General features: G+C 39.8%; 1 protein-coding gene across 1 annotated transcript; it reads left to right on the forward strand.

Annotated features, from left to right (window-relative positions):
* Window positions 1-5,022: 5,022 nt before the first annotated feature.
* Window positions 5,023-14,607, forward strand: mpl (MPL proto-oncogene, thrombopoietin receptor). The gene is made up of 12 exons (XM_086116371.1): window positions 5,023-5,218; window positions 5,295-5,415; window positions 5,726-5,901; window positions 6,168-6,325; window positions 6,935-7,085; window positions 8,975-9,089; window positions 9,226-9,395; window positions 9,873-10,015; window positions 10,582-10,741; window positions 10,892-10,973; window positions 11,105-11,192; window positions 11,286-14,607. Exons 1-12 carry the CDS (start codon window positions 5,110-5,112, stop codon window positions 11,745-11,747), a joined length of 1,935 nt encoding a protein of 644 aa, XP_085972497.1. The 5' UTR covers window positions 5,023-5,109; the 3' UTR covers window positions 11,748-14,607.
* The last annotated feature ends 182 nt before the right edge of the window (window positions 14,608-14,789 follow it).

Consider the following 14,789-nt stretch of genomic DNA (forward strand, 5'->3'; position numbering starts at 1 on the left):
TATTAAATATAATACTTTAACAAAAAAAAAGGGAACATCAATAATTAAAATTAGTTGCAAAACATAACAGTCAGTCCCTTGCTTTCATGTCACAGGTATTATTATTTGTAAAAACCTTCATTTTGAAAATGCTGCATTCCAGCAAACATCTTGCATGTAACTAACTGTATTTACTATAATACTGTAGGTATTTGTTAGGAGGCACTTTAATAATATTATGTTTCATTTTTTTAAGACTCAATATCAATGAATTTGAGAGTTATGTAATGTGTAAAATGCATGTAAAAGCACATATTTAAACCACTATTACGATATATTTTTTAAAAGTTTAAAAGATATAAATCTTTTAACCTTTTCTTTCCTTGATTTTATATATATATATATATAGAGAGAGAGAGAGAGAGAGAGAGAGAATATGTAGAATGATTTTTTAGTTATTTTTGAAAAAATATATTAAAAAATTTGCTGTTCTGAAAGCCACCAATGTCATGTCATCTTTTCTTTGAGTTGTTGTTTTTCTCTTTGTTTTTGCATGTGTGACTACTAGAAGAGTGACATTCCATCCCGATGTATCATTACCAAACACAAGTCATTTTAAGCTTGTGTGGATTTATTTTCCACATTTTCCCCACTCACTAAACATAAGCATTATGGCAACTTTTGTTGAGGGTCCAACACTTATCTCCGCGGTTGCCTTAAGCTGATGTGTCATTGGGTTTCCTTTCTCCATAAACAAACTACAATGTCGGAAGTGTCTGTCAAACATGGCCTTCCTGATGACTTCCGCAAAGACCACTGCTCAACCATAAGAAGCAAAAAGGCATTTGCGTCTTCTCTGTGAGACAATCCCTGAAAGTAAGAAACAACCCCTCAATACATATGAACGATGTTCGCAAAGACCCTGTCCAAATATAATTTGATTTGATTTGAGAGAAGCAGTACATTTCCATTGCGCAACGAGCAGTGACAGAAAACAACATCATTTTGCCAGGTGGTTCCCCAGAAATGGTTGTGCATACGTACAGTGCCTTGAAAAAATATACAAACCCTTGGAAGTTTTTTTTGCATTTTGTGACAATCACAAACATGGGTGTATCTTGTTGAGATTTTATGTAATAGATCAACACAAAGTGGCACATAATTGTGAAGTGGAGTGAAAATGACAGACGTTTTTCAGAATGTGAGGCAAACATAAATCTGAAAAAGTGTGCTTTGCATTTGTATTCAGCCGTCTGTGTTCTGATAAAGTCAATCCAGTGTAATCAATTTCTTTCCGAAGTGAAGTCACCTAATTAGATAATAGAGTTCAGAATTAAATCTTATCTCAATATCCACATGCTTCATACATTACACTTCTTCTGTGAAAGCCTCAGCAGTTTGTTAACAATGGGAATGAGAAATGAGATTCACCCTGCATCAAGACAGTTATGCTTAATAAAATGGTTTGGATTTATAATATTAATATGTTGGAATGGCCTTAGTCACAATTCAATCCTAAATCCTATTGAGCATCTGTGGCAAGGCTTGAAATTTGATGTTCGCAGATGCTATCCATCCAAACCGGCTGATCATTTTGCAAACAAGAATGAGCAAAAATTTCAGTGTCAATATTGCAGGGAAAGGTGGCGCTACATTGTGTTGATGCAGAGCGGCTCAATACAAATGCACACCACATTTCTCAGACGTTTATTTGCCTCAAATTTCAAAACTATAGATCATTTCCATTCTGCTTCACAATTTTACGTGTGACTTTGTGTTGGCTGATCATACTCTGTAAAATCTCAATTAAAAAAAAAAAGTTTGTGGTTGTAAGGTGACAAAACGTGAAAAGGTTATATGAGTACTTTTTCAAGGCACAGTATCTACACCACCAGGGTGTACGCAGATGAAATGTGATTGATTTAGATTTACAGTCTGCAGAAAAAGTCCATCTGGAGAAATGATTGCCACAAAACCTGATATAGAGAAAACAAATGATGTGTGAAGTGATATAAAATTTGATGTGATTACAATGAAAAAAAGTGAGCTGTGATATAGCAAAAGTCAACTGTAATTCAGTTTCATTCATCAGTCTGTTCATTTTCTATCGTTCTTGTCCTCCTTAGGATCACACCTTAGTGAAGGATAAATGAAGCTTCATGAAGCACTTGAATATTTTTGACTTCTCGAGATGGCATTCTTGTTGGGTTTAAAGCGACAGTGCAAATTTGGTAAATTTCCATTGCACTAGAGCACCATCTCGATGAGGACAGTAAAAGTAAAAGTGCTTCTTGAAGCTTCATTTTGCCATCACTATTTTACAGGTAAACTGGAGCTTATCACAGCTGATTTTGTGTGAAAAGCAGAGTACACCAGTCATTTGCAGGACACTTAAAAACAAACAGCCACACACACGCATGCATTTACATCTTTGGCCAATTTCAACTCTGGTTATCCTAAAGTGCACTTTTGCGGCATTTAGTAAGCTGGAGTATCCACAGATAACCCACACAGAGAGAAACTGTTAACCCTACACCACAAGGCCAGAGTTGAGATTTGAACCCAGAACCTCAGAACTGTGAGGCATATCGTGCTTCCCACGTTTAAATTCTATTGCAGCGAATGGCAAGTTTCAAAAGTAGTTTTTGAACCACCTTTCTTGTATAAATCGTGCCGCTTTTTAACATAATACATACTGTATGTATTCACAAAATGTGACCTGCGTGTTTAACCCGTCACAAAGGTAAACACAGCAAGCACACAAAGTGGTCAGCTTTCCAAGGCCTGTGAAGCAGCTGTGCGTTCGAGGGCACATCATAAATGAGCTTAGCCGTAAACATATAGCCATGTGCCTATAGAAGGAATTCAACCTGGGGCCTCCAGCACCCCCCGCGGCCCTTGTGAGGGTAAGACAGAGGTGGGCAAACTACGGCCCGCGGGCCAAATCCGGCCCATTGGTCTTTTTAATCCGGCCCGCCGAAGGTTGGTACACAATTAAGGTTCGATGTTAACAACTGCATTCATTTTATTTGGACAGTTACTTGAAGTTGCAGAGCATAGGGAGGAAGGGGGAGACGATACGGAAGCCCGCAGTAGCGCCAAATCAAGCAAATCCCGTTCGATACGACGGAATAATGTACTCTTAAAGTCTGAAAAACGTGCCAAAAAATGCAAAATACTGCTTTTTAAATAAAGAAATCCAATTAATATTATGTCAAATTTAGTTCACTCTTTTGATCCGGCCCTCCATAATATTTTCTGGTTGTCATGTGGCCCTATGCAAAAAATAATTGCCCACCCCTGGGGTAAGCGGATCGGAAAATCGGATGCAAAATGTTTTAAATTCACATAAATTAATTTAATTCCTGTATTTTGGTTTCAATATCTCCAGTATTCATATTGTTTTTTTAACCTTTCAAATTCCAACTTGTGTGCGCAATTTGCAGCTTGTAAAACAACTGTAAAAACAAACAAAAAAAATACCCATATATTCTCAGCACAGTACCACCTTTTTTCTTTTATTCCTAATGGAAGTCTTTCTACAGCCAGAAGAGGGGCTAAATAATTTAAAAATTTAAAAATAAAGGCCACTCCTAGTGACAGTGAAATATTGTTTTGAACCATGTTATGAACATTTTCTAAATGATTTATGTTATTATGTAGCCCTATATTTAAAACATCGGTGCATTAAATTTCAATATTTTACCTTTCTCGACAAGAACTGATAGGGTACAATAGATATATTCTGGACATAATGTGAAAACGGTGAATATGAAAGGGAGACATCTGCATAGCTTTAAGTTTTTTTTCCCCCGAATTACAGTTTCACCAATAGATGTCGGTCTTGGCCCATGAAACTCTCGAAAATGTCGGCATAGTTGTTGCATGTAAAACAACTTTGTCTCGAAACATTCCATTTAAATTTCATAGCATAATCAATGTGTAGGTCACAACATTTCCACCACAGTGTCTTGGCTTGTTATTGGCAAGCGTGTATGTATTGAAAAAAACGAATGAAAGAGAAGGGACTCGGGGGCACAAAGGTAGACCGACCAATATTTTTTTTGCGTAAATCAGCCTACGTTATTTTTGTATACCATATATTTATTAACTTACTGTACAAATCATTATGTAAGTATTATATGCTGTACTGTCATTTATATAATTTCTATTATGATTTTTTACGAGCTTGAGTTTTCAGCGGAGGCCGAGCGCCGTGCCTGACCGGAGTACCCGGAGAAAACCCACATGCAAACTCCGCACAGGAAGGTTGGGGCCCAGAATCGAACCCTGGACCTTTGCACTGTGAGGCGGACGTGTGAACCAGTTGATGACCGTGCCGCCCTAACAATATCCATCCATCCATTTTCCGAACCGCTTGATCCTCACTAGGGTCGCGGGGGGTGCTGGAGCCTATCCCAGCCGTCTTCGGGCAGTAGGCGGGGGACACCCTGAATCAGTTGCCAGCCAATCGCAGGGCACACAGAGACGAACAACCATCCACGCCCACACTCACACCTAGGGACAATTTAGAGCGTCCAATCAGCCTGCCATGCATGTTTTTGGAATGTGGGAGGAAACCGGAGCACCCGGAGAAAACCCACGCAGGCCCGGGGAGAACATGCAAACTCCACACAGGGAGGCCGGAGCTGGAATCGAACCCGGTACCTCTGCACTGTGAAGCCGACGTGCTAACCACTGGACTACCGGGCCGCCTTCCTAACAACAATAATATGAATAACCTATTTATTCATGTGTTTATTAATCTATTCATGAACCCTTCATAAGGCTACCCTTAAAATGTACAGTTTATTATGCTGCTTGTTTCCCTAAATTTGAGAGATAACAGCTTGTGCTACACTGTGTAAGTATGACCTACTACTTACTATATAAACTTCCACACTGCTTCACCACGCATGCACAAGCATGCCCTTTCACACACCTCTGTACACACACACACACACACAGACACGCGCGCGAGCACACACACGTGCACACGCCTACTCACACATTTCCTTCTCCACCCTCACTGAGTCAAAACACCCATGACATGACAACAAATACATACAAGCATGTGCTGGTTTTACTGGAGGGTGGCGGATTATTCAAACTACTGTACCTCCCTTCATCATGAAATTGACCAACATGAGGAACGTACTCTTTGGCATGTGGATGCAATTGCTTTGTGTGCTTTGGATATGTAGCAAGTATGTGACTGGCACTCATCTTTCACAAGATGGTAAGACTTAATATGAATCCTGAATTATGTCAAATATTTTGCAAACATCTCTTCATAGTTATAATGTTTGGGGCAGATATTTACCTCCTGAGGGAAGAAGATGACCCGAAATGTTTCACTCGGACAGAAGAGGATTTCACCTGCTTCTTTGAGACCCCAGACAATGGGACTTACAATTTGTTCTACAACATTGGCGAGTATGTTGCAAAAATCGATCCTTTTTTTTAGTCGATTACCTGCTGGCTTATTGTTGTCAAAAAATGATCTGCCTGGTATTGTGTGGTATTTCAAATACCGTATTTGCATACAAATAAATGTGTAGTACGAGTAAACATTTCGTAAAAAACAGTAATAGCCAACGAATTTACTTATTTTATTTTATTCAGAGTCATCTTGTCATCTTGAGGCTTCTTTTAGTACCTGTTGGTACCTGTTGAATTTTACACTACTGTTACATGATACAAATACAAGTAAATTGCAGCAATGATTTATGTCATCACGATCAAGGTCCGGAGAGAGAAGATGTGAATTGTTGACCCAGAGAACAAAAGAAGGAGCATGGCTCCACATCTGCTCATTTCCTTATTTGGATGTTGTCACATATGTGGATATACACCTCCAAGTGGTGGAGTGCAACAACAACACCAGAATCTACAGCCGCAACATCAGTGTGGAAGACCACAGTAAGACTAGTATTTTCCCTAAACTCAACAGTTTCATGCCGAAGTCATTTAATGTTGTTCATTCGAGGACTGTCCGTATGTCATGATCACAGTTTCCAGCAGGTTGTACGACTCGACAGGTTTGGTCAGAAATGAAAAATACAAAACATTATTGTGTCGTGTCTGGTAGTGTACAGTGGTACGTGTGCATTTTTTAATTTTTTTATTATTTTTTTTAATGTAAACTCATGTGAATTCTGTTTTCCCTGCTTCGAATTGGTCTTTAGTTCTCCTGGACGCCCCCTTCAAGGTGCTTTTACACCATAATGGGAAACCTGGGCAGATGCTGGTTTCGTGCCTCACAAATGTGCCAAAATACTGGGAGGATAAGCTACAATATAGGATGCGATACATCTCCAAGGGGATTGGAGAGAGGACCAAAGAGGTACTTACAAGTCTTTACAAAAAAAATCCACATTTATGTGCACAAGTAGTCGTGGGTCTCTGAATCAAGTGTGAAATTACACAACCAAGTGAATCTGTTGTCGTTGTTTGTGTCTCTCTCCGAAAAAGTGTCTGTACGCGCGTGGTTCAAAATGTTGCCAAATTGTGACATCATACATCGGTCAATTTACATATTAAAGTTTATTCCTCCATGATTTTCTGGCACACTACACAGAAGCATGATCATGTCAAAGCTAAAACGTAAGCAGAACTGCAGTGTTAGCACAGAATACCGTTCGCTCACAACTTTGAGCCAGAATCGAATCCTGCACCTTTGCCCTATGAGGCGAACGTGCTGACAAGTCGACCACACCCGCCCTCTTTTGAGTATTGTGACTAAATAATGTCAGAGACTTTTTATTCAGAAAGTTTGGTTCTGTTTTCAATAAGTTTAATACACAGTATGCCTCATAAGGTATATTTTCTGCAACTGGTAAACCTTACAAAAACATGTACTGTAAATGGTAAAAAACATGTCCACAAAAAACAACGGGCTATTGCCTGTCTAAATTGCTGGCTCTAAATGATTTGTTTACATTTTTTCCTACAGAGAATTGATAAGTTGGATGACTCCCTGGTGTCTCTAGTCCCAGGAGAAGAGGTCCAAGTCCAGGTTGCAGTCAAGTGTGCTAATATAGCGAGTGCCGGACACTGGAGCCACTGGTCAGACCCCGTGAGGGATGTGGTACCACAAAGCGCAGGTATGTTGAGAGAGGAGGAACGTATGTGTGAGTGTAGTCCTATGAAGGCAATTGATTAAACTCATTGGAAACAATTGGAAAGTGATGAGTAACATATTCTATTTTCATATACCCATTAATTTACCTTACACGGAAAAAAATGGTGTGTTGAGTTGACTCAGTTTTATTTTGTCAAGTGGTTGCATAAAATAAAATGATCTGGATCCAGACAACCTTTTTTAAAAGTAGATGTATCGTCTTCGTAAAAAAGTACCCATATCTGGAGCCAGAGGAGTAAATTTAACATTTTTCAGGGTAGTCCCATTTGGATTTTTGGGGGGATCAAATCTCGTTCAAAATTCTTAGAATTGAAAATCTGCTGACAATCCCTGAATCAGGCAGAGGGCAAGACAAAGAATATGTAGCACACAATCCGAACTTTAGAGGCACATGCACGGATAGTCCCGAGTGGCGCTCAGGGACAGGCCCTTATGCCATGGATGAGAAATGTGCCCTTTTTTTGCTGGAGCCCTTTTACCCCCTTCATTCAGCAATCCTTAATGAATGAATAAATAAATAAAAGAACCATGACTCCCCCCAATTCCAACCAAAAATGTTTGAGTTCTTGGGAGGATTGTACCCCTTGCTCTCAGACGCACAGTTAATAACAGTGACAGTGTGCAATGCCTGCATTGTGGTGAGTGAGTGGTGAGACGGAGAGAGTGATATAGACAGACAGACGAAGCATTAGTTCAAACACAATTTGACTGTTTTACAAACTTTGGTTTTATTTCATTTAAAATATTGATTGTTTTTTTATGTGCAACCCTGAAGAATCAAAAAACCTGCATTTCAATCAAATCAATCAATCAAATATTTTGCAGTCAAAGATCAAGTAGTTCTCAAAATAAAACGCTGAAAATGGAAGCAATCCAAAAAATATTTCATAAATAATTACAGCAACCAGGCCAAAACGCTATTGCATGAAACAGACGTCAAACATCTTCCAGGAGATGGCACCATGAAGGGTGCCTCCCTCAAGTAGCCGAATGGCCTTCCCTTGCTTCTTTCACCCCCTTGTAAAAGATTCATCCATCCATCCATTTTCTAATGAGCTTATCCTAACGAGGGTCGCGGGCATGCTTGAGCCTATTCCAGCTGTCTTCAGGCAGAAGGCGGGGGACACCCTGAACTGGTTGCCACACATAGACAAACAAACATTCACGCTCACAATCACCCTGAGGGACAATTTCTATTAACCTGCCATGGATGTTTTTGGAATGTGGGAAGAAAGTGAAGTACCCGCAGAAAACCCACGCAGGCATGGGGAGAACAAGCAAACTCCACACATGATGGCCTGGAATCGAACCCTGCACCTCTGCACTGTGAGGCAGATATGTTAGCAAATAGTTGGTTAATTTTTAGTAATTGCATATATTCTAGTTTAGCTTGAGTCATTTTTGCTCTTTATTACTTTTTTTTTCATCACTTGAGTGACCCTTTTCATTAGACTGTGTTGAGTGAGAAAACAAAAATTAGTGATACCTTACTGTGTTTTTTCCCCCCAAATGTTCTGAATCATTTTGGTGATGGGGCGGGGGCTTGTTTTGTGGCAGAGCACTTTACCTTAAAATGTCTGCACATGTGCCTGGAACTTGACAAGAGCAAACTCGGCTGTCTTGTGTTAGTATTCAAAATCTTTTATTAAAAGTTTTATAGAAAACAATCTCAGTGAGCAGTTTTGATGAGAACAGACCTGAAAATTTTAGCTGTATTCATTTCAACCTGGATTAAGTCCGCAGAGTTCTTTGAAGCGTTGATGTGAAGACAATACCAATGCAGATGAATTCTTCTACAATATTTTCATTTCGCGATGCAGTCATTCAAAAGTTCTTCACTTCTCTCTTCAGATGACATTTCACTCATGTGCGACACCTCGGATCTGCAAACCATCACCTGTCGGTGGAATAGCAGCAGATATGGCAAATCAAGTGTTTGCAAACTTTTCAATAAGATGCATCTCAGGTAGCAATTTAATTCCTCTCATTTAGTCAAAACGCGCATAGCCGCCTTTATACCACATTTAGTCCCTGGGGCTAAAGTGACCACCGATGTTGGTTATGTTTCTCTGATATGTGACATGAAATTAAATGTCTTGCAGTGAGACTTTGGGGTGGACTGATTGGATAGAATGTCTGCCTGACAGGAACTTGACTGACCAGTGCAGTTTTCAGGGAGACAAGTCCATAAAAGTCCAAGTCAAACTCAGCACTGCTGCATTTCCACTCAGTAGGACCTTTTACACCAAAGAGTTCACGTTGAGAAACATCAGTGAGTGACTTTAAGTTGAAATTTCTTGACCAGTAGGATTAATATTAGCTGAAGATAATGGAACGCATATAAATTAGTCTCTTTTGGTGACATTTTGTATGCAGCACTTAGATTGCAATGTCAATGAAATGTTTTGGCTAATGGATGATACGCTATCCAGTGAATGCAAAACATTTTCACCATTTATTTTTACTTTATTCAAATCCTATTTCAAGTCTGTATTGCTACTAATTCACATGACTTTAGAATTTTGAAGTTAGACAAATATTCTGTCACAATTCTAACAGCGTGTCAGTGACACACGTTAAAGTAATTAACGCTTTCACGCACCTTGTAACGTAATAACACATGATAAACTCTCCACTGTAGTAACTGAAAGGGTTAATAATAGTATTCATAATTACGCCAACTTGTCTTCAAGTGTATACGGTGTTTGTGATGACTTTGTATAGAATCGTGTGTCCCTTTTGATTTTAGTTAAAACAAAGCCACCAACTCATCTGAGAGGATTACTGGAGAAAGAAAAATTGTGCTTGATGTGGGAAGCTCCTCTAATGGCGCTGTCATCCCATTTGCAATATGAAGTTGGCTGCCGAATCAGAGAGAGCAAAGGATGGCTGGTAGGATGTGGTACTTTCTATACTTGAAAGCGAGCTGGGGTTGTTCGTCTCGCCCAGAGGTGCAGGGTTTGATTTCAGGCACCGCTTGCTGTGTGGAGTTTGCATGCTCTCCCCCGTGCCTGCGTGGGTTTTCTCCGGGTACTCCGGTTTTCTCCCACAATCCCAAAACATGCATGACAGGCTAAATTGAACATTCCCAATTGTCCCTCGGTGTGAGTGTGAGCGCAAACGGTTGTTTGTCTATGTGTGCCCTGCGATTGGCTGGCAACCAGTTCAGGGCTTACACCCCACCTACTGCCCGAAAACAGCTGGTATAGGCTCCAGCACACCCCGCAACCCACTCAGTGGATCAGAAAATGGGTGGATGGGTTGATGTTTATGTGAGTTGATTCAAAAATAGCACTGCATGGGTTTAAAACAATTTCAGAAGTCAGGTTGTATTACCGGTAATTACAATTACAGTACATTAAAACAATGAGTCGAGTAAATTGAATTGTAATAAAGAATGTGTTGATGAAGGAATTTAACACTGAATATTGAAGCCACATCCATAAATGTTTCCTCAGTTGATTTCCCCCAAGGGCCCGGCTACTGGTACATGTCTGGAGGTTCCCCCAAATATCCAGTACAGAGTGAAGATTAGAACTAAACCCAATGGATCCTTTTATTCTGGTCACTGGAGTGAATGGTCAAACATTCTCACTGGGAAAACTCCTGCTGACATAGGTAAGCTCCCTCTGTTGCTGCATGACCTGTGCCCTATTCATTTTCTTTAGTCTGCAATGATTGTCTGAGATAAACAAAACAAAACAAAAAACTTTAATTGAGTTATTGCTTTGGATACCGATATATCAGAGTATGATGTGCCTTTTACAGACAGTTTACTCATGACTTGCATCCCTGTCACACTACTGGTAGCTGTTGTCATCCTCATCTCTTTGGGTTTTACATACTTCCGGTAAGACTTGACAATTTCCTATCCAGTATGGATTACAATGTGAGATTCAGTCCTTAGCTCTAGTAAATATAACAATTTTCTCTGACCATATCATTCATCAATATGTGCTTTTATGATGATGTTGTTCATAGCAAGCTCAAGCAATGTTTTTGGCCGCCAGTGCCAAACCTTGACAAAGTCCTTCAAGGCTTTCTGACTGAGATCAACTTGCAGAAATGGGTAATTTGAGTATTTATGTGTGTACGTTGTTTGAAAAACGCTACTTTGTAGCACTCCATGCCTTGGAAAATATTTTGTATACTCACACTACAGGACCCTCCAGTTCCTGCAAAGCAATACTTTGAAGAAGTGACTTCTTCTATCGTGGAGGTCATGTCTCAGGATGAGGTCTCAGGGTTGGGTAAGGAACACCAAGAATCTACGCAGTGTCTGTCGTCAGAGGAAGGCCACCGCATTGGAGACCAGGAAGAGGGAAACCTTAGAACGGAACTGAAATTGTATCCAGACTATGTGACTCTGAACAGAGAGAGTCTTATTATTTGTTCAACAGGAAACAAATATGTCTATGAGCAGCTTGGGGAGATGAGAGGCCCAGGGGTGGAGGGAGAGCTTCTGCCAAACACATGTCGCCGTTTCTGTGTCTCCGATTGCTTGGACACCAACTTCCTAAACCATTCCTACGTGCCTCTTTCCAAGCCTGCAGTCAGAGCCCATGACAAAGACACTGGTCAAAGGGGACCAGGAAACCTCTATACTAACCTGGCCTGCAGCTAAATTTATCGCCCTGACAGTAGATTGCCGCTGTACCAGGTCCATTAAACAGGACAAACAGTATTTGAGCTCACTGTAATACAGTTCCTTGAATAAGTATTCAAATGTTCCAATTTTTCACATTTTGCGTCCCAGACGTATTCTGGAATGGAAGAAATGATTGTCTTCCCCTAAATTCTACACAAAATGTATGATAATGACAGTTTGGTTTTTTTCAAGGTTATGTAAAGCATATGCATGATGTCCTGTTGTAAAATAAGTCCCAGACAAGAGGATTAGCCTCACTGGTGATCACGTTATTTTTCTAGAACACTGTGGGCAAAATACGGCTCGGGGGTCACATCCGGGCCATCCAGTCTCTGACTGGCCATCACAGGGACCATGCAGTTAATGTAATATATAAACTATGCATAGCTTTTATTTTGTAGTTTTGTTTCAAGTTCACACATGTAGACGCTACTACAAGCAAGGTAGCGAGCAGGAGCAATGATTCAGCGATGTTTTTGCTAAACTTTGAGGTTTGGCGGTTCCCTCTAGTAATTATCTTTGCAGAAAATAGATAGGCAAAAATGACATCAGTGGTCCGAATGGCAACATTCTCGTTTCCTTCACAGTGGAGAGAAGAGGGCCAAGAAGATTTTGCCTGACGGTAATGAGTGCAAATCTACAATTTCAGTCACTGTATTATAATTATAACAGGTTATCACTGTCAATATTAGGTAATATTACATCTTTCATATACTGTGTTTGGGAGTGCTGACTGTAGGAATGGCTAATATGAGATAGTACGCAAAATGTCATCATTTTTAAAGTGTAAAGCTTTTATAGGCTCTTAAAGACCATGTATAATTTTGTTTAACGTTTGTATTTCTGAAATAGTCATACCATATCAACACATGTAGCAATTTAGTGTAACAAGGTAGTATGTTTTTTCAAAATACATTGAAGATAATAAAGACAAAGTTGAGGTAAGCATGTTGGCTTGGCCTTCAGCAAGTGTTCCGGTTTCTTATGTCACCCTTTTGCAAAATGAATTGCCCAGACCCTGGTCTAGACATTGCCCAATGCCAGAGGAACACTGGATCTCTATCAAAGTGACCAACAAGTTCTTGGTCCCATTTGGACTCATGTTCTTCTTGCTCCTGATTGTTTGGTTTGTCCGGGGAAGAAGTGGTAACTCCAGGAAATGTCCTGGTCATTCCAAATTATTCACCGAATTTACATAATTTTTGTTGAAAAATAATTGAGAACACTTTTTCTTTTTTTAAGGGCCATTTTTATCCATTTCTAAATATGGGTGAAGCATAAAGGGCCCTATTTTTTTGTTTCCGGCGCAAGTCTAGTACGAAGTGCGTAGTTGTGCATATGGGTGAAGTTTTCTTTTCTTTTGGTATTTTCGTAAATGAGCACAGTTAGAAATCGACGATTGCGTCATTGGAGGAGTGAACTTGTGCTTGAAAAGCTTAAACTGTTCCGTTATGCTAACTGATTTAGTTGAAGCAAGGATAAATTTCTATTTTAATATTACAGTATATATTGTGTGCTGTTCTAATACATTGCTACCCCTCACAAATTAAAGACATCTTTTTTTTTTTTTTTAATTAAAAGTGGAAAATTCTGAATTCCAGAAGACATTTTATGAGACTCGGACATGTGTGTGACATCCACATGCTTGTATGCACACACTACAATGTCTGGGCATGCTCATGATGAGCCAATGGATGTTTTCCTGAGGTTTTGTGAGACAATAAAGGTTTTCTTTTCTTATCTTATCTTGGTAATGGGGAATGGATTGTGACATGATGGCCATAGGTGTTTGATTGGATTCATTTCAATGGGAAATGGTCTGGCCACAGAGCATCAATTATTTTCTCATGCAGGAACTGCTGACACGCTCTCACCACATGAGGCCGAGCACTGTCAAAAAGAACACGGGACCCACTGCAGCAGCATATGTTTTGATAATGGTACCTAAGAACAGTCAGGGTACGACTGACTAGCACATGGACGTCTGTGCAGCCGTTTCCAGACTCTTGTCATTTTGTTTGTTGCTTGTGCTTTGCCTGAACCTTTTCTTCTCTGTTGAGAGCACGGGGCTTCTTCAAAAGTGAATGGCCAATTCCCATGCTGCGCAGTGTTTGATAGTGAGCACACATCCAAAATGTGGACTTCAGGCCCTCATAGCACCATCACATAATCTGTTCCTGGCAGTTTGAGGAGAAACATGCACATTACCCGGCTTGCTGCAGTTCATTTTGCAGAACTTTGGCATTGCCCCGCCCATTTCTCCTTCCACAAAGCAGGAGAGAGCGGTCCTGCGGCTGGGTTGTTGTCCCTCTGTACCTGTGGTTCTTAACCTTGTTCGAGGCACTGAATCTAACCAGTTCTTAGGCACATTCACCAAACCCTTCATTAGTGACTAATAGAAATATATACAGTATATATATATATATATATTTTTTTTTTTTACAAACTCAAGACAGATAAAAACACATTGATTAAAAACAGAAAAAAGTAAATACAATTAGTATAAGTATAACGTATACGTTTTTTAATTGTGCACAAAATGAACCAGCCAGTGACGGCCAATCGAGTATGTCATAACTAATTGACATATGTCTTAACCTCCATGGCAGAGGCTCTGTCGAACCCCTGAAACTGATTCACCGAACCCTGTTTAAGAACTATTGCTCTATGCTGTGTGTATTTCTTAAATCATTTTCCCTCCACGGCTGCGTCGGTCGTTTTATCGCCACGAGAAGGAGCACGCTGATTGCAAACAACGATTGCCTTTGGTAAATAACACTGGTCAACATATATATATATTTTTTGATTTGACATGAAAATAAACTTTGCTATATTACTTTTTTTGTGTGTGTGGTCATTTCAAGTCTGTCCATTACATTTAAGTGGTGTACGTTATCATATTTACGTATTTTAATTAACTGTTAAAGTACAGCGTCAAACTTCAGCCTACAAATGGATTTAATGTTGAAATGTGGAGTCGTCCGTCTTTTAATACTAAGTGCGTCTCTATAACATATA

The sequence above is a fragment of the Hippocampus guttulatus genome, chromosome 7, assembly GCF_054856545.1.
Source record: "Hippocampus guttulatus isolate MCC_2025c chromosome 7, RoL_Hgut_1.0, whole genome shotgun sequence".
Classification (NCBI taxonomy): domain Eukaryota; kingdom Metazoa; phylum Chordata; class Actinopteri; order Syngnathiformes; family Syngnathidae; genus Hippocampus; species Hippocampus guttulatus.